Source organism: Helianthus annuus, chromosome 2 (genome assembly GCF_002127325.2).
Source record: "Helianthus annuus cultivar XRQ/B chromosome 2, HanXRQr2.0-SUNRISE, whole genome shotgun sequence".
Lineage (NCBI taxonomy): Eukaryota > Viridiplantae > Streptophyta > Magnoliopsida > Asterales > Asteraceae > Helianthus > Helianthus annuus.
The window spans coordinates 169732304-169752886 of NC_035434.2; the positions used below are offsets into that span (position 1 = coordinate 169732304).

The following is a 20583-nucleotide window of genomic DNA, read 5'->3' on the forward strand; positions in this document are numbered from 1 at the left end:
AATTAGTTTATATTAGAGAATTATTTTATTTATCTCATTGGAAAGAGTTTATTAGTTTATACATACACACTAAACTGAAGATTATCACATATCTTTATCGTAGAAAACAAATATATAAACAAACAAATCTTAATATGTGAAAGATGATACATACACATATCCACATATGTTATCATCTTTGACAACATATGCAAGCCCTATAAATAACTTCCACCTTTGGAGTGGTTTATGTGAACAAAAATTAGAGAACTAGTTGTTGTAGTTTTCTTCAAGGACGGTGTTGTGGGTCACTAATGGTGATGCAATTTTGCAAAAAATAAAAAAAAATAAAAAAAATAAATAATAATAATAATAATAATGATAATAATAATAATAATAATAAATAATAATAATAATAAATAAAACAAAAACAAAAACAAAACAAAACAAAAAGACTATCTCAAGTTGTGTCACCTACCACAACGGAGACAAAAACGATCACAATATTGCGTAGCAACGCTCACGTCAATCGTGCAGTGAAGGAGAATTAGATATCGCAGCAGTGATGCCTAGGTTTAGGGTTGCTCCAATCGTAGATGGTGTCTACGACATCTTATTGACAACAAAATTTATTAAGAGAAGGATAGAGAAGCTAGCTACTTCTTAGAGATAGATTATCTTTTAGAGGTTTAGCAGGGAATAATAGAAGTGGATAGGTAACACACTACATCTTACAACACTATTTCTATATATCTTATTCATGTATATGGAATAAACACTTGTAACCTTACATCTATACACACACATTTTTAATGTCTACATACATTTTTTAATATATAACTAGTGGATATTTTCGCACGTTGCATCGGATATTCGGTCGGTATCAGTTCGGTTCATTATAGTATATGTATGATACCGGCACTTGATAACCGAAAGACATATGTCCAGAAAGATATCAACACTTGTTTTATGTCAATAAAATAAGCGGAAAAAAAAACAAATGGCGGTACCGGTACCCATGTTATATGTGTACGGTTCCTTACGGTAGATAACAAAAAAAATTGATTATATCTGACAAATAAAACTTTGATCGAAACATCACCGGTAAATATGAAGTTTTACGAAGCATTATATCATATATTAAAACAACTAAAATGCTAAACGACGTTACTTTATATAAAAAAACTAATGCATGAGAGTTGAGATAACTTTAATGACATATAAGTTGTTTTGCTCACTTGTACATTGTTATTCACAACTCAGCTTTGAGTAAATTTATATAAAGATGCAGATAAACAAGCACGTTACAACAACATATTCAAAATTTACCGAACATCGTACTTTAAAAATTATAAAAGAAAAACAAAATATGCTTAAAATAATAATAGTAAAATAAATAAAATAATATAAAATTTTGTTAGTGTTCATTGCCCATGAACTTTAATATATAGATAAAGATAATATACAGATAATAATATATAGATAATTTTGTCACCTTCTAGGCAAATTATAATTATACAGGTCCTAGTTTGATAAGTTGGTCTATAAATCAAACCATCACCACATTATTTTTCTCCATGCTCAACCCTTCTCAAACCATCTGCCACACAAACATGCTAAAACCACAAGCCAACCACCACCACACAAAGTGTCCTCAATCCTTACTCACAGGGCAGCACAAGGTGGTGGTGGTGGCGGCCGGAGATGGCATCACTCGTGGTGTTGATAGTAGGAGCGCTATTAGCGCTCCTACTGTCCGCTTCCTCTCTCTCAAAAACCATCGTTTACCTATAAAACGCAACTTGGGCTTCCATGCAACACGACCATCCCATCAAATCATGGCCATCGCGACTGATAAGTCTAGCCCGACCACCACCACAACGTCCACCAAGGTGAAAGCTATTATCACTGTTCAAGTAACCATGGGTGGACTCTTGTCAAGTATAGGGATAACCAAAGGACTTGATGATCTTACAGATTTGCTTGGTAAATCTATCCTTTTGGAGCTTGTTGCAGCCGATGTGGACCATAGTGAGTCTGTTAACACATTCAATATAAATATATAACATATGATTTATAAGCCACTAATTATTAATTAATTATTAATTATTAATACAATAACTAAACTATTAGCAATAGTATTATAGTACAATACTAATATATCTTCCTTTTTTTTTCTGTTTCCTCGTATTTCATAGAGACGGGATTAGCAAAGGACACGATAAAACATTACGCGCATCGTTCAACAAAGTTGAAAGAAACGAAGTATGAGGCTGACTTCGAGGTACCAACCGATTTTGGTGAAATTGGAGCGATTTTGATAGAAAATGAACATCACAAAGAGATGTATATCGAGTCGATTGACCTCCAAGGTTTTCCAAATGGCACCATTACTATCAATCCTAATTCTTGGGTTCACTCCAAGTTTGATAATCCTGAGAAACGAATATTCTTCACTAACAAGGTTTGCAATTTATTCTTCACTCGTCATTATTATACTCAGTGTTGGATTCATAATTTTTTTTCAGGAGGTTACTTTTGATAGTTTTTCAATAATTTTTTTTTTCAAATCATATAACGTTTACACTAAATTTTTAATTTTTTTTTCCAAACCGAGGGAGTTCCTGAGAACCCAGGAACCCCCTTAGACCCGCCACTGCTTATACTTACTTATTTCAACTCTAGAAAACAATCAGATTTCGGGTTGGTCGAGCTTAACCCTTCTGAACTGTTCATGTCTGGATTAACATATCTACCCGTTTAGTAAGTGGGTCGTATTCGGGTTGTACTATATTTAAACACACTCATTTAACCTCATTTACAAGTCATTTAACCTGTTTTCCACTTGACTAAGACCAATCATGGTTGTGTTACATGTTTAATATCTTTTGATATGAAAAAAAAAATATACGTGTATTTTAACCCCAACCCTATAGAATTATCATAGCTGGATACATGTCATTCTCGTATTAGCTGGTAGACAAATATACATGAACAAACACATATTTTGTCCCTATTTACAAAACTCAACAAAAGAGATAGAGAATGCGAGGTCGAGGAATCAGTACCGAAAATGGTCCCTAATTCCCTATTGATATAACCATCTAAACCAAATTTTGAATTAAATTTCAAGTTTTATTGATGTGACCATCTAAACCAAATTGAATTAAATTTCAAGTTTTTATTTAGAATATTCTGTATTACACATGTGTATTTTATTTTCAATATTCTGTATTACACATGTGTACTTTCTTTATAGTGTGATGTTATTTTAAAATCTAAACAATTTAAATGCGGGTTATATATAAATAAATGTTGATAATTCACAGAAAATATTATATGTTGAATAAATAGGTAGAATAGAATATTTTGAAATTAAAGTTGCCAAAATATAGATGAAAAATATGTTGAATTACGTTGCCAAAATCATTAGTAAATGTTTGTAACACTCTAAGTTGTTTTATTTAAAAAAATTGGAACACGTTCATATAAAATAAATAAAAACTTTTATTAACTTGAATTACAATACTGAAATAAGGAAAGCAGTAAAAACACGACTATTACAACTGAAATAAAATAGAAACGAGAACAAATTACAAACAGAAACGAGTTCTTGGCTGATCAGGATCGTGTTAGACACGGGACCCTTAAAACAAATTTCGAGTCTCCCAAGAAAACTCGTTTGTTTCCAGGATACAACAACCTAAACAGTTGTACTGCCGGACTTGACGAAAACCCGAAGGTGTACCTCGAAGCAAGAAGAAACAAGATAAAGCTTCTGTAGAGAAGAAGTTGCATATGTTGGTGAATTGTTTGGTGAGTGTTCAGCAGCAGTCTGGCCTCCAATTTATACTGCAGGTTTGGATGAAACAGAAAAACAAATTAAATGCTGAAGTGAAACTGCTCTGTCATTAAAGTCTGAAAGTTTCTGCGCGTGCGCGCGTAGGACAGACCCTCTGGTGCGCCATCAAAGCGCTACTTTGCGCCCATCACCCACGACACGCGCGCGGGTGCGAGCGCGAGTTAGGGTGCTCACCCTTCGCAAGTACACTAGTGTGTGCTTCCATGTAACAATAAGGAACGAGTGTCCCCACTTAAATACCCCTTTAAGTTTCATCTCTCCCCCTATGTGAGATAATGTGCCACTTTCCCATTATTTCAACATTCAGTGTTTCAAACACCAACCTTTGAGCATCGATATATCATTCATCTTAGCTCTGTTTTGGACGCAGTTTAGTTCGTTGCGAAGCCCTTCCAACATAGAACACAAACCCACAAATAAATATATAAAAGCCCCTCAGTTTCTTATATTTATTTTTAGTGAAAAACAGAAAAAATGCATTTTCTATATTTGTGAATTAATATTTTCACAAAATTTCCAACAAAAAGGATATTTTGTTTGGGACATACTTAAATTAAGAGTATTGTTTTATTGGAAAAAACTACATTAATTTGGACAATACTAATTGTATAACATATTACTAAGAGTAAAATATTTGAATATAGGTAAGTTGTTTTATTGGAAAAAACTTCTAAGGCCGGAGGGTGTGGGACGGTGCCATCCCGTCATATCTGCATCGATAGCGCCTCCGGGACGCCATCAGCCACACTGCGCAAGTTATCGGGGGCGCCATGGAGGTCTCGCCAGCATGGTAACGGAGGTGAATTGCTTTGATCGAGGGGTGATCGTTCAAAATGGGGGCGCTATAGTGTAAAGTGGGTAGTTGTAGTTAAACCACAAGCTACAAGTTGAAGGAAGGGGTTTTAAGGCTCCCTGTGTGACGTGGACATGATGTGACGTTGAGGTGACGTGATAGGGGCTTTATACCACACCCTCCAGCCTAATTATTATAAATATTAATTGTATGACATATGTGCACATTAGTTTTTATTTTTTTTAATTGACCACAACTTTTCTATTGGCACAGGTTGAAACATGGAATCCTTAATATTTGGTAATGAATTTTTGTATCGAAGTTTTCGTACCGAATTTTTTTTGTTACCGATTCAGTACCTACTTTTGGTGTTTTTGTTACCGGTAATTTCGGTTCAGTACAGTATCTTCAAATACCAGTACCGTATCAAACATTTTCGTTACCGTTACTCACTTTTGACGATTTTTTTACTGGTACCGACCATGCTCATCCCTAGCTAGCAATCATTAAGTCTCCAATGAATGTATAACATTTTAAATTTAGAGCTAGTTTCGTCTGTTTTCTTTTATGCCACCAAACAAATAATTGATCCCTCGACTATTTTTTCCTTTTAGTGATGAATTTTCATTTTCCCTTAATTTTTCCTTTTAGTAATCAGTTTTCCTTTTCCCTTAAATTTCAAAGTATTTGGCGCACGCTTTCTAAAAACTTTATACTATATCGTTTTGACCCTTTCACGTTTTTAATACGTGTTGGTAAAAGTTTGAGTCCGTTTACATTTTATGTTACGTGGCCCACTTGGTGTTGTAAAATCTTTTTCTTTACGTCTTTTCCTGGTTTTAGTCCGTCGTTGTAACGCAACGGAATCAATTCTAGTTGTATAACATATTAAAATATGGATTGCTTCCGTAAACTTTGATTATCTTTTTTTATACCGGCTTAACTAACACATCCTTCATGGTAAGTGACATTTTCTTCACACATTGATAACACTGACAGCGCTAGGCTACAAACCCTTTGATATTATTCGGGTGTGAGTCACGCCAAAATCATTGAACTGATCCAAATGAACAAATCAAAACGGGTTAACAACATGTGAGTGGTGGTGTGAAATGAATAGTGATGACAATGGGATTGGTTTAGTACAGGTTCTGATTACCAGTGCCTTAGCACATGTCCACTTTCACATGGTTTTCTTTTTTATCCTGACATTTTTTTCAATTTACCTTTTGTAAGGTTATGCATATTTTATAGTATTCTGATTCCAACCACATAAAAAACTATTTTATTTTTATTAGGTATTAAGAATTTCAAATATGGATACAATTTGAATAAAAATCTAATTAATCTATACATATAATAAAAAAATCATGTTAGGGGCACATAGCGTTCTATGAGGCAGTCTTAATTATTTTTCTAAATATTTTTTATGGAAAGTCAATTATTGATAATATTAAGTTTAAAATTTTAGAAGAGATTTAATGATAAAGACAAAGATAACTGACGATAATATATTAATTATCATAATCATATATTAATTATTAAAATCTAAAAAAAATATATTAGCGTTTTAAATATTTATAAAGATAAAGATTTTATTGAATTAGTAGTTTTAATTGTTTTTATAATTTGATGATAAGGACAATGATATCTGATAATCACGTATTTAAATAAAAATATTTATTTTAATCAACTGTATCGTTAAAAGGATTTATTCAATACATGTAGAATATATATATATTTTTTATACATGGTATATTTAGAATCTTATATCTAATAAAGGATCCCATTATCCTCGTTTATACTCCAATGAAATAATAATATTAAATCATAATATCCAGCTTATCTCTTGTATATTTAATATTTTTTACTAAAATATTTCTTTTTGTTTTCTCTGCTGATTATCCAACATCAGGTAATACGTAAGTTTCGTAAGCTTCTAACCTGATAATAAATAAAAAAAAACAAAGTAAAATGTTATAAACCATGTAATACGCAACTCTCTAACCTAATAAAAAATAAAGTGAGATGTTACAATAAATAAATAGTACCTTAAAGTTCCTTTTGTTAGAAAACAAATCTTGATGACTAAATGTTTTAACGGATTACATTATTCGTGTAAGACATGTGTTTATTCAAATCGTGCAATACACGAGTTTTTAAAAGATGTAACTATTTTATTACTTAGTATATAAAATTATATTTATTTAACCCGTATAATACACGAGGTTCTAACCTAGTAGGTTTATATATTTAACTAGGTTAGGTACTCATATATTACACGAGCTGTACATAATAAAATATACAACTCTAATACCTTTATATATATATATATATAGATATATATATATAGAGGATGGTTCAAATGAAAACCACTTTTATTGTGAAAACTCGAAAACTAACTAAAAAAACCTAAAAAACACACCAAATTTTTTTTTTTTATAAAAATCGCAAGTTTTTAAATATAAAAGAAAAAAAAATTTTCAAAAAAAAATTGTAGTACACATGTGCACTACAAAAAAAATTTGAAAATTATATATATATATATATATATATAAAGTTGCGAAAATTGGTATGCAAAAAAAAAAATTGGTATGTTTTTCTGGCTTTTTTAATTAGTTTTCGAGTTTTCACAATAACTAGTGGTTTTCATTTGAACCTTCTCCTATATATATACACACACGATAATAACTTAAAATAAAATTTATAAATTCAAAAATAATTCACAAACTGTTTAATGGTACAGGGTTATATAAGGATGACATTAAGTTTTTAAAAATCATTATATCCATAAATATGCATTTCCTTAAATTAATAATTATTAACTTAACAATATATAATTAATATTTACATCATATAAATTAGCAACAAATGGAGACATTAGGTGGTGTACCCCATGTTTTAAGGGTTTTTTTTTTTTTAAATGTTATTTCACTTTAAACCCAGGATTACTTGATATTGTAGGTTTAATCCAAAAGTTTTTGGTTTTTCCAATTTAACCTCACAACTTTTTTACTTTCAACTTTGATCCCCTATGTTTTTCATATTTTGCAAAATTTTTCGTTTTACATTTGGTTCTAAATTTTGCGAGTTAACACGGCACAATGTGTGTGTGGTTCAACGATTTTACGTTTTGTTATACGCTTCATTCTAAATTATGCGAGTTAACATGGCGCAACGTACGTGTGTGGTTCAGTGTATTTACGTCGTCAATTTTTTTTTCCGTTTAATAAGTTCGTCACAACGCACGAGTCCTAAATCGAGTTAGTTTATGTTTTATATGTTGGTCTAATTTCTCTATGTTAAGACGCCACAACTTCAATGTTGGTGGTCGTTGGCTATAGTGTGGCATTGGTGCTATTTGTCACGGTATTACGCCCCCGCCACAACGCATGGGCTTAATACGATAGGTTATTTATATGGATACAAGTCATGTAACGTAGCAATTATGATACCATTAATTTTATTGAGCTTATTTGGTGAATTACTTATTTGTATAAGATAGTTATAAAGACTTAACGGACAAAAACATCTTTAACACATTGTAAATGTTGTAAATGTGAATCTGATCAACAACATGTCAATTTCGTTGGCCGCGGCACAACGTGTGCGGGTCATTTTTCTTGGTTATATATATATTTTAAATTAAAAATAAGTATGTCATAGTTTATAGTGTCAACATTATTTTTATACTTTACCAATTTATTTATTTTTTCACCTAAAATGTATACTCAGATAACTTACATGTTGATCCTCACATGTTTCAAATTTACCCAATTTCCTTTTCAATGTTACACTTAATACATTTCTTATTTCGTTTTCACCAACCTCACACGTTTTCATATATAAACTTTTATGATAAAATTTTAAATGACCGTTATTTTGTTTGTAGTTTTCTAAATTTAAGAGCCGTGATTCTCATTTTCTTCTTTTACATTTTATGATAACACATATAAAAATTTTCAAATATGAAACCAATTTTTACTAATATAAGCCGTATAATACACAAGACCCTAACCTAGCAAAAGAAAAAGAATAAAAAAAGGAAACTGTACCTTTAATATTTGTTAGTGTTTAGTATAATAAAAACTTATTACAAAATTAAATATTATATTATGCTATTGCATAAGATGATAATCATAGTATTACTAATATGGTATTAGTAGTAACATTATTCATATATTTATGAATATTATCAATAAATTAAAGAGAGATTAACATGTGACATTAATTGGCTAGTCTTTTATTTTAAGTTAGATGATAAATTGAAAATGATATTAGTTATCATAATTTGAATTTAAAAATTGCTAAAAAAAAATTAACATTCTAAAGTTATTCAATTTTATGAAGTGCAATATCTACTGTGAGTTATGAAATTAAAGTTACTTAGTTTTAAGATGTCAGATATAAAACTAGAAGATATGAAGAAATATTTTTTGTTATCTTTTTGTTTATATTTCTACATATATAGTAAAATAATGTTAAGGACAGACCTATTGTTCTTTATTACACTCCTCGCCTGACCCGACCCGAATGACGATCGACTCGAAAATTCTAACGTTGGGTTGTGAAAAATCTTAAGACTTGAAAAAATGGATCCCATTGAAAAAAAATCCTGGATCCGCCACTAATGATCTTCCCCATATTTTTTACTGTATTGTCGTTGCATATAATTTATAACTTAACTAAATAACTACTCTTCATTAATTGAAAAAAAAAAAGCAGTGTGCTTCAAAAATATAATAAGAATAATATAAAGCGATGATTTTTTGCGACAGTCATACCTACCGTCGCAAACTCCGAGCGGTTTAAAGGATTTGCGAGAGAAAGATCTTGCAAGTCTTCGTGGAGATGGTGTCCCTGATGGTCCTCGCAAAAAGCACGATAGAATATACGATTACGATGTGTACAATGATCTCGGTGATCCTGACAAGAAGCCGGAACTCGCTCGTCCCGTGCTCGGAACCAAGGATCTTCCTTATCCTAGGCGTTGCAAAACTGGCCGTCCTCGCACTAAATCAGGTATCCATTGTATTTTATTTGTTACATATGTAACAACCTTGCTGTTTGGTGTTGCACACCTCTTGTATAGTAAATTTATTTCATTTTTTATTCAAAAAAATCCTTCTATGTTTTTTTTTAAATATGTATATTACATGCCTTTAAATTTTTAATAAGAAAACAATATATTGCCTAAGTTTTATGGGTTTTCTCAACTCAAATGGGTTTTCGAAGTATACTTTCTATATATTTAAATAACAAATAAAGTAACTTTTTTTTGTCGACAAATTTAGAATTTTTTTTTAAAATTATTTATTTTGTTGTGGGTACAAATAATACAAATTTTTAATGTATTTTGTCGGAATTTTGTCGAAAAGCTAATTAATGTTGTGACGAAATTGCTACAACCGGTAGTTGTGTGACAATTTTGTCGGAAAATTGAAGAAAAATTTTGGGTTTTTTTTTTCTTTTCTTTTTTGTGAGAAAACTGTAGAAAATTTGTAACAAAAATTGTGTTGTGAGAAATTTGTGAAAAACTTTTATAGGAAAATATGTTGTTTCTAGTAGTGGCCGGCCTTGGCGAGTTTAATTGAGATTCATTCTTGATGCATGTATTTTAGCTCCATGTTGTCAGCACCTTGGTTTTAAAATGCATGCATCAGATGATGGCAGTGATGAGATGGCATCGCTGAACAAATCTGACCATCGATTGAACATATCATCTGGCCGTCGATTGAGCAATGGGTTTGAGTATTTAAGCAAATTAAACCATCTATATATTGAACAAATCTTACCAGAGATGATGACAATATATTAATATATTATATATAAGGGTTTTAAATTTAACAAGCTAGTGAAGATATCATCTATATATAATTCTTTAGTATTTTTTTTTAATAACAAACGCCTCGCATATACGTGATGCGTGTGTTTCATGCAACGGAGTGTCATAGGCTTTTTGAAACCAAGGTCAGCACATTAATTTGAATAGCTATCTTATATTTTTATACAAACGCATCATGTGGTAGCGTTGATAGCCGAAAGACAAGGGGGTACATGCACTAATCGGAAGTTGTCTCAATTGTTGAGTGTTATGTGCTTTATGTCCAAGGCTTGATGCAAAACTATTATCGAGCCGGGGGTCTCATTGGAAGCAGCCTCTCTATTTCTACGGGATAGAGGTAAGGTTGTCTACAACTTACCCTCCTCAGACCCTACCTTAGCTTTGCTATTGGTGGGATTTACTGAGTATGATGATGATGATGATGATGATGATATTTTATACAAACAATATGCTACTAAAATAACTATGTCAAAACAATTGGTTAAGCCTTCTTAGTTCTTTCTTAATATCTGTAAGCATTACCTGAAATTGGTTGCCTTCATTGTAAGGTACAATGGTTGTTAAAAATTAAAATTGTGAATGCAGATCCTTTATCAGAGTCAAGGAGCAGTGGTGTTTATGTACCAAGGGATGAGGCGTTTTCCGAGTTGAAAAACGTGACTTTCTCGGCTAAAACTGTATACTCTCTTATGCATGCGGTTTTGCCTTCGATACGAACAAACATGCTTGACAAAGAGCTCCCCTTTCCACATTTCAAGTCAATAGATTCTCTGTTCAACAAAGGGCTGCATTTGCCTCAGTTAAAAACAAAAGGATTTATTGGAAAAGCCATGCCTCGACTGCTGAAGTTTGTTGAAGATACCCAACGTAATGTCTTGCTCTTCGAGACCCCTGCATCTTTGAACCGTAAGTGAAACCTTTTACATATTTACTAGGTTAGAACCCCGTGTATTACACGGGTCGAATAAATGCAATTTTATATACCAAATACTAAAAAAAATATATATTTAAAAATCTCGTTTATTACACGGGTTGAATAAATGCAATTTATACCAAATAATAAAACAATATATATTTAAAAATCTCGTTTATTACATTGGTTGAATAAATGTAATTTTATATATTAAATAATAAAAAAAGTTATATCTTTAAGAACCACGTGTATTGTACGGATTGAGTAAATTTAATTTTATATATTAAACATTTTTGAAATAGGTTTACCCTTAACTATTTTAGTTTAATAAAATAAATAAATCATTTAAATTAACTAAATTAGAGCTAAAGAACATAACTTGCAAGGGTTTGCAAACATCGAGTACGTTTTCTGTAATTATTGAAGACAAAGGACACAGTTTGCAATAAGTAACATACATAAAGGACGATCTTTGTAATTTACTCTATTTTAAAATATTATATATATATATATATATATATTTATTATCTCCTATATGAATTGTTTAAATTTATATTAAATTTAATTGTATAATTATCTTTTAATTGATATTAATTATCTATACAAATAGATGGCTTCAATGAATGACACGTGTCCAAAACTTGGTTTCTTTTATTATAGATAGATTCCTTCTCCGCTGGTCGTTTCCAAATAGTCATGGTTTCCTTAAACAACAAAGTTTTACATTGTTTTGCAGGGGATAAATTTAGCTGGTTGAAGGATTCAGAATTTTGTAGACAGGCCCTTGCTGGTCTTAACCCGTGTGGCATTCAGTTGGTCAAAGTATGTTTATGTTTCGGTCATTTGAACACCGCCAAAATTTGCTATAAACTTGTTACTAAAACTTGAGTTAGTGGTTTAGAGAATTATAGTGGTTTTCCATAGGTTTATTCGATTAATGGTCGTGTAGAAACCTGATCTTTCGCTTCTGAAACGTATAGCGCTTATGATCACCTACATGTTGTTTATAATATGATGATATTAACACTTGTCTCTTATGGATATGTGTAGGAGTGGCCTCTGAAAAGTACACTTGACCCTGAGGTGTATGGGCCACCCGAGTCAGCAATTACAAAAGAGATGGTTGAGCAAGTGATAGGTGGCATCATTCCTCTTGAGCAGGTACGAGCCATTATCGTTAAAGAAATAAACGAAAGATCAGTTATAAAATAGAAAGTATGGTAGATTAAAAGCAATTCGCATGCAGGCTATAGAACAGAAGAAGCTTTTCATTATAGATTACCATGACTTGCTCATGCCATATGTGAACAAAGTTAGAGAGATTAAAGATATGAGAACAACTTTATATGGGTCAAGATTATTGATGTTCTTAACTCCGTCTGGAACCTTGAGACCGATAGCCATTGAGTTAGTTCGGCCACCTGGCAATGGGAAACCGCAGTGGAAGCAAGCATTCACCCCCGCTTGGGATTCAACTGGAGCTTGGCTCTGGAAGCTGGCTAAGATGCATTTTCTTGCTCATGACACAGGGATCCACCAGCTTGTAAGTCATTGGTAAGCATACATCTTCTTTTCTTCTTTATTTTTTGGTTCTTTTTTTCTGTTTTTTGGATTCTCATTTGAGGTGGCAATATGAGCGGGTCTAGTGGATCGGGTAACGGATCCAAATGGGTGCGTGTTGAAACAAGCCATTTTCTAGTGCTAGTCGAAACAAGCCAATCCGGGCTGGGTTGGTTAACCCACACCTGCAATCATATATCTTGGGGTCATAATATTACTATGCGCCGTTGGACTTGACTGAGTAACTCCACTGGCTCAGGCGCAAGGAAACCAAAAGTATCAAATATAAATGGTGCAAACACGCATAGTTTCACTACTAGAAAATTGCCAAGTTTGTGACAACCAAATTTGTAGCAAATTTGTCTGAAATTGGCCTTACCTACAAATTTCCTACAAAAAAAAATTCATAGGAAATAAACTTGTGGGTAACCGGATTAGCTACAAAAATACGACAAAATCTGCTACAAAATTCCTACAAAATTCCTACAAAATCTCTCATCGCAAAATTTGCTACAAAATACTGGCAAATCGCTCTTCTTGCAAACTTCCGACAAATCTTCTACGTTTTTGCCTTTTTTATATTATTTTATGATATTTAATTTTTAAAATTAATAACATTATTAAAAAAAGTATTCATCATTTTTTATTTTCCCGACAAAATTCCTACAAATTATAAAACGTTCTTGCGACAAAATTCCTACAAATTATAAAACTTTTCTGCGACAAAATTCCTACAAATTAGAAAACTTTTCTGCGACAAAATTCCTACAAATTATAAAACTTTTTGGTTTTTTTTTTCTCTTTTTGGTCAAAAAAATTGTAGGAAAATTGTAAAAAAAATTCAGTTGTGGGAAATTTGTAGGAAACTTTTGTAGGAAAAAATTGTAGTTTTCTAGTAGTGTTTGTCAAGGCACACTTTTTTCGTGTTTGGTCATTTTGCATGAAACGGCTTTTAAAGCAACCTGATCCATCGTGAAAACATTGGTCCCCAAACCCACAAGAGGGAGGTTAGGAAAGATTGCTTGTTATGGATTATTGAATACTAACGGGTTAAAATTGCCACCTCTTAATTTCATATAGAACCTCTTATATATGATTTAAATGCTACCTTATTTTGGGATTTAACCACTAATTTTCCAGGCTAAGAACTCATGCTTGTACTGAGCCATACATAATTGCAACTAACCGCCAACTTAGCGCAATGCACCCAATCTATAGACTTTTGCATCCTCATTTTCGTTACACAATGGAGATTAATGCTTTAGCTAGGGAATCCCTCATCAACTCCGCCGGGATCATTGAAACCTGCTTTTCACCAGGGAAATATTCTATAGAGTTGAGTTCAGTCGCCTACGGTCTACTATGGCGGTTTGATCAACAAGGACTACCTGCGGACCTAATCAGCAGGTAATTAAGAAAAACATAATTACTTGTTACTTCTAGTTTTGTATGTTCTTGTTTCGCACTCTAAATTTTGGAGGTAACACAATGGGTGGGTTGTGTAACGGGTTATTTTCTTACTGGGCTCGTTGGATTGACCCAAAACACTCTTTGTCCGAAAATTTAGAGTCTTTTTAATGTGTGTTTGCTCTTGGTGTTAAGTTAATGCCCTTAACTTAATGGTCTTGAGTTTACGAATTTTGGTTCAAAAATAACAAAAAAAGGCAAATTGGATTTAAATAATCCCAGCTTTCTCAATTTGGCCGATAATAATCCCAACTCAGTTATTGGTCGATAATAATCCGAACTGGTCCACTTTTGGCCATTAATAGTCTGTGTTAAATATAGCTTAACGGAGTTAAGTTTTTTTCCAAATTACAAACTAATGTTTTAGGGATTTTGATTAGAACGAGGATACGAGTTGATTGATGTAAAATTTACCACGAAATACTGCCCCAAAAGTTGAAAACAGTGCTTCAATTCGGGTGTTTAAACTTCCAATTAACAAAAATCAAGCCGTTTGAAGCATCGTTTCAAGGTAAGTTTTACATAAATCGACTCGTATCCTCGTTCTGATCAAAATCCATAAAACATCAGTTTGTAATTTGTAATTTGTAATTCGAAAAAAAAAACTTAACTCCGTTAAGCTATATTTAACGACGGACTATTATCGGCCAAAAGTGGACCAGATCGGATTATTATCGACAAATAACTGAGTTGGAATTATTATTGGCCAAATTGAGAAAGTTGTGATTATTTAAATCCAATTTGCCAAAAAAAAAAAATTGAAGAGGAAATTCATAGATGAAGATAATAATATTTTGGTCATTTTATTTGTAGCATGATTAGTGTAATTTACTAATTATATAATTTCAATGATAATCTACTTATTTTGAATAAAATGTACTTGATAAAAATATGTTTTTGGTGATTCAACCTATTTCATCCGTTTTCTTTTTAGTTATTTTTTTAGGTTTGACCCGTTAAGAGTTTATAACCCGAATCAACTCATTCATAAGTAAATAAATAGAAATTTGCACATGTAATTTTTATTGATTACTTTTGTCAATTAATTAGTAGCTAATCTAAACTTTTGGACTTGCAAATATGAAGGGGTTTGGCTGAAGAAGATCCATATTCTCCACATGGTTTAAAGCTAGCCATCGAAGATTATCCATATGCAAACGACGGTTTAGTCCTTTGGGACGCGATTAAAGGTTGGGTTACCAACTATGTCACCTACTACTACCCTGACCCGAATCTTGTAACATCCGATAACGAGCTTCAATCATGGTGGACGGAGATTCGAACCGTCGGTCACGCAGACAAAAAAGATGAACCATGGTGGCCCATTTTAGAAACACCACAAGACCTCATAAAAATCCTCACAACAATGATATGGGTCACTTCTGGTCACCATGCAGCGGTCAACTTCGGACAATATGATTATGGAGGTTATGTTCCAGGCCGGTCCACCATTGCCCGGGTTACAATGCCATGTGAAGACCCGACAGACGAAAGATGGGAAAGATTTAAGGATAATCCTGAACTTGAACTAATGGCTACTTTTCCTTCTCAGCTTCAAGCTTCACAAATCATGTCGGTTTTGGATGTGTTGTCTACTCATTCTCCGGACGAAGAATATATGGGTCAGAAAATGGAACCATCATTCGAGTTAGAGCCGAAGATAAAAACGGCTTATGAAGTGTTTGCAGGGAGGTTGAAAGAACTGGAAGATATTATTGATGCTAGGAATGCTGATCCTAATCTGAAGAACAGGCATGGTGTTGGTATTCCTCCATACCAACTTCTAAAACCTTTTTCTAAACCTGGTGTGACAGGAATGGGAGTCCCTAATAGTATTTCCATCTAAAAACTTATGTAGTATAGATTTGATAGTGGTTTAGTATCTTTGGTTTTAGGGGTTTTTAGAAACCGTTGAAACCATCCGAACCGCTCAAACTGAAGCAAGTCGGCTGGTTTGAGCTCCAAACGGTTTGGTTTTTGCGGTTCAACCCGTTTTGAAACTTGGAACCTTCTGTTTAATATATGTTATATACTTTTTCTTTTTTATTTTTGGGACATTCACTTCAGTTCAAAAATAAAACATTTTGTATCTGGGTCCCTAAGGTTTATTTTTTGTTGCCATTTTCATCCAATTGGCAAACTGAGTTAGAATTGTGTGTTAATTTATCCCGGTTTTGTCGCTTTTCGTTTAAATGAAGTGTATAATCGTCATTTTATGTCATAATATATTTTAATTAAATGAGGAAAACGAACAAAAAGGGAGAAGTTAACAGAAAATTCTAACCAAGACTAAATTCTAACCTAGACTGCCAATTGGATGAAAATGGCAACAAAAATGAAACCTCGGGGACCTAGATACAAAAAGTTTCATTTTGGACTGAAGTGGCAAAAGTGATCTAAACCCAGGGACCATTTTGGCATTTTACTTTTATAATTATGAATCATCTTTATCCTTTTAAAATTTTGATACAAAGAAACTAATTGTTAAACCGTCAAGTCACTAAACTTGGCTTGTCTAGTCGACCCACCTAATCCGGCCAGTTTGATTTGTCGTTTCCTGAAAATGTAGTTGTGTTCAACCTAGAATTTTTTTCAACACCGGTTGAACCGGATCATGAACACCTCAACGGTTTAAGGATACGGGATTTTATTGATTCCTCGTCGTAGGCCAAACTAGCCTCCCATATTAATCTAAAAATCACCCCATTTCAATAAATAATAATAATCACTTCTCAACATTCTTGGTTTTTAATCAAATGGATTGGATTGATGAGAATTCGATATCTTTGTAGAAAGATATGTGGTACTTCAATGGAAGTCTTTAGAATGTTAAAAATACTAAAGAGTTCTTAATTTGTGGTCTGAACTGCTAATGTAAATTAATTATAGCCGACAATTTAGTAAAAGAGCATATGGACCAAATGGCATGTCGCATTGTGGCCTAGCAGTAGCAAGGTGTGTCGGAAATGTGTATCTCCTCAAATAGTTAAAGGTGTTCAAGTCTCTTGGTAGACAAAAATGTAGATTTAGAAGTAGGATTAGAGAGCGTGTGAGTTAGCCGATCAAAATAAATAACTAAATGAAGAATAAAAGGAAATAAGGAGTATATTGACTATGGAGGTATGTTATTTGCCACAAATCATCTCAAAACACCTACAAAACAACTTGTAAATCTTTTGTAAAGGTTTCCTCTAAACAATCAAAGTTCCATTTGTTCTCTTATGTAATCTTACACTCCTTTTTATTCACTTGAATTGTTGGTAGTCTAACTTAGTAGACCAAGTGTTGCACATTGAGCTTATAATATAAATTCTTGACGTAAAGGTACTTTGTTTTGCATCGTTGTCTTGTTTGCTTATCACTTGTGATTCAAGGACTCTAGTCTCTAACCAATAGTGGCCGCCAATTCACAAATTTGAACCAGTTTAATTGAGCTTCATTCAAGATAGTGTGTATCTTTAGGTGTCGTTTGGTTTGCGAGTATAGATTTGATATCGATAGTGTTTTACTATGTTTGGTTGGCATAAGGGTATGGGTTTAAGTGATTCCCAATAATATATGATTCTGTAAAATGGTATGGATCTAAATCAATCACAGCAGAAATATAACAAACACCAGAAATAGTGACAAAACTTGTGACAAAACTTTTATTGATTATCCAACCCAGAAAATATCCCAACCAAAACCCTAGATCTCAAACTTATGAGATCTATATGAAATACAATACAAGTTCAACAGATTAGTAAAATCTGTTGAACATAACAGAAATACAAACAAAGTAAAAACAGAAACTGAGATCAACAAGATCTCTGATACAACCACAATCTCAACACTGAGATCTATAACCCTGGATGATGAAGATCTTCAACTCCAGATGAACCCAGGTGAACAATCCAGATGAACACCAAAAGAACGGATATACAGAGAAGTGATAGTGAAACCCTAACAAAAATCTAGAAGTGAACCGTCTTCACTCTCTCTCCTCTATTATATAGCTGGTAACAACACTGAGATACATCCAGCCCCATGATCTTTACAATTATACACATAAAGCCCCTGAAGTTACACTTTAACCCTTGAGTCCAACAGACTTGTAACAACTGAGCCCAACAGCCCAATAAACATAACAACCTGCTAACAAATTGAACAGCCCAATACAAGTATAACAGCCCAACAATATTGACACATGTAATAGTCCAATAATAATGTTTGTGATATGAATTAGAAATAAGTGTATATTTTAACACCCCCCATAATTCATTCAACAAACATATCAAACAACCCCAATTTTCACACAAAATATCATGTTGTGCAACATTTAAACCTTTAGTAAAAATGTGTGCTATCTGATTTTCAGAAGCAATTTTTTGTGGGTCAATAATGCCACTTGCTATTTTTTCTCTCAAAAAATGCAAGTCTAATTCAAAGTGTTTAGTTCGTTCATGGAATACAGGATTTAGAGAGATAGAAATAGTAGATTTGCTATCACAATACAACATTATAGGCAGTGTACAGATAATATTCAATTCAGTCAAAATGTTCTTAATCCACATTACTTCACAAGTAGCTGAGCACATCGCCCTATACTCAGCCTCAGTTGTAGATCTCGAAACAATACCTTGTTTCTTGCTTTTCCAAGACACAAGTGTCCTTCCAAGAAATATACCAAAACCAGTTACTGACTTTCTAGTCACAGTACACTTAGCCCAATCCGAATCTACAAACCCGGATAAATCAAAACTACATGTTTTCCTGAACATCACACCCCTTCCTGGATTCTGCTTTAAGTATCTTAATAACCTTAAAGCAATATCCAGATGCGACTGACATGGTTTATGCATATATTGACTCAAGAACTGCACTGCATAACTTATATCAGGCCTAGTTAAAGACATATATATCAACTTCCCAATTAGTTTTTGAAAACCATTAATATTTTCCGAAAATCTTTTATCTTTATCTGTTTTACTAGTAACAACATGTGACTGCTCAATTGGTGTACTCACTGGTTTGCACCCTAAGTACCCAAACTCATTGAGAAGTTCAAGACAATACTTCCTTTGAGACAAACAAATTGACTCATCAGAATATAACACCTCTATGCCAAGGAAATACTTAAGTATTCCTAAATCTTTAATTTTAAAACTCTCACTTAAACTTCCCTTAACTCTTGTGATTTCTGAAATACTATTTCCAGTAACCACAATGTCATCAACATATACCAACAATACAACTAACACATCATCTTTACACAAAACAAACAAAGAATGATCACACAGACTTTGAACAAAACCCATTTTAAGCAACACATAAGTAAGTTTCTCATTCCACTTTCTAGGAGCTTGTTTAAGTCCATAAAGAGACTTAACAAGCTTGCACACTTTATTTTTGTCATTGTCATAATAACCTTGAGGTAAGGTCATATAAACATCTTCAGACAAAGAACCATACAAAAATGCATTATTTATATCCAGTTGATATAATGGCCAACCTTTATTAACAGCAAGTTTTAAAATCACTCTTACAGTAACCATTTTGACCACAGGTGAGAAAGTCTCACCAAAGTCAATTCCTTCTCTCTGATTAAAACCTTTAGCTACTAACCTAGCTTTGTACCTTTCAACCTCACCATTAGCCTTATATTTTATTCTATACACCCATTTACAGCCAATAGGTTTTCTACCTTTTGGCAAATCTACAACTATCCAAGTGTTGTTCCTATAAAGAGCTTCCATTTCACTATTCATGGCCTCAACAGACAGATTTGAATAATTAACAACTTTCTCTATACCATACTTGACTTTTCCCTCAACAACAAATTCATCAATTCTTTTTGGAAATGACACCTTTCTAGAAGACTTCCTAACAATGTTTCCCTCAGATAGGTTGGTCTCATCACTTGATCCTACAATGTTATCTGCCCTGCCATTGTTACCCAAGCTACTACTACCTAACTGTTCCTGTTCATGTTGATCTTCTTCAACATTTGGAACAGTAGCAGATGTAGAGGGTGACATTGGCTGCTGATCATCACTATAGTGATCTTGAGCACCAGATGTACCCTCTTCATCATTGGGATTTGCAGGAACTTCAGACACACTCGTTTCAGTAAAATCAAAAAAATTTATATGTGTTAAGTCATTTTTATCAAACACCTTTTGATT

The 20583-nt window shown here is 32.8% G+C and overlaps 1 protein-coding gene across 1 annotated transcript; it reads left to right on the forward strand.

The window, feature by feature from the left end:
* The first annotated feature begins 1456 nt into the window (after positions 1-1456).
* Positions 1457-16467, forward strand: LOC110927162 (linoleate 13S-lipoxygenase 2-1, chloroplastic). Its single transcript, XM_022170775.2, has 9 exons — positions 1457-2010; positions 2178-2443; positions 9413-9656; positions 11065-11385; positions 12129-12214; positions 12443-12553; positions 12639-12946; positions 14093-14359; positions 15506-16467. Exons 1-9 carry the CDS (start codon positions 1557-1559, stop codon positions 16263-16265), a joined length of 2817 nt encoding a protein of 938 aa, XP_022026467.1. The 5' UTR covers positions 1457-1556; the 3' UTR covers positions 16266-16467.
* Positions 16468-20583: the final 4116 nt, after the last annotated feature.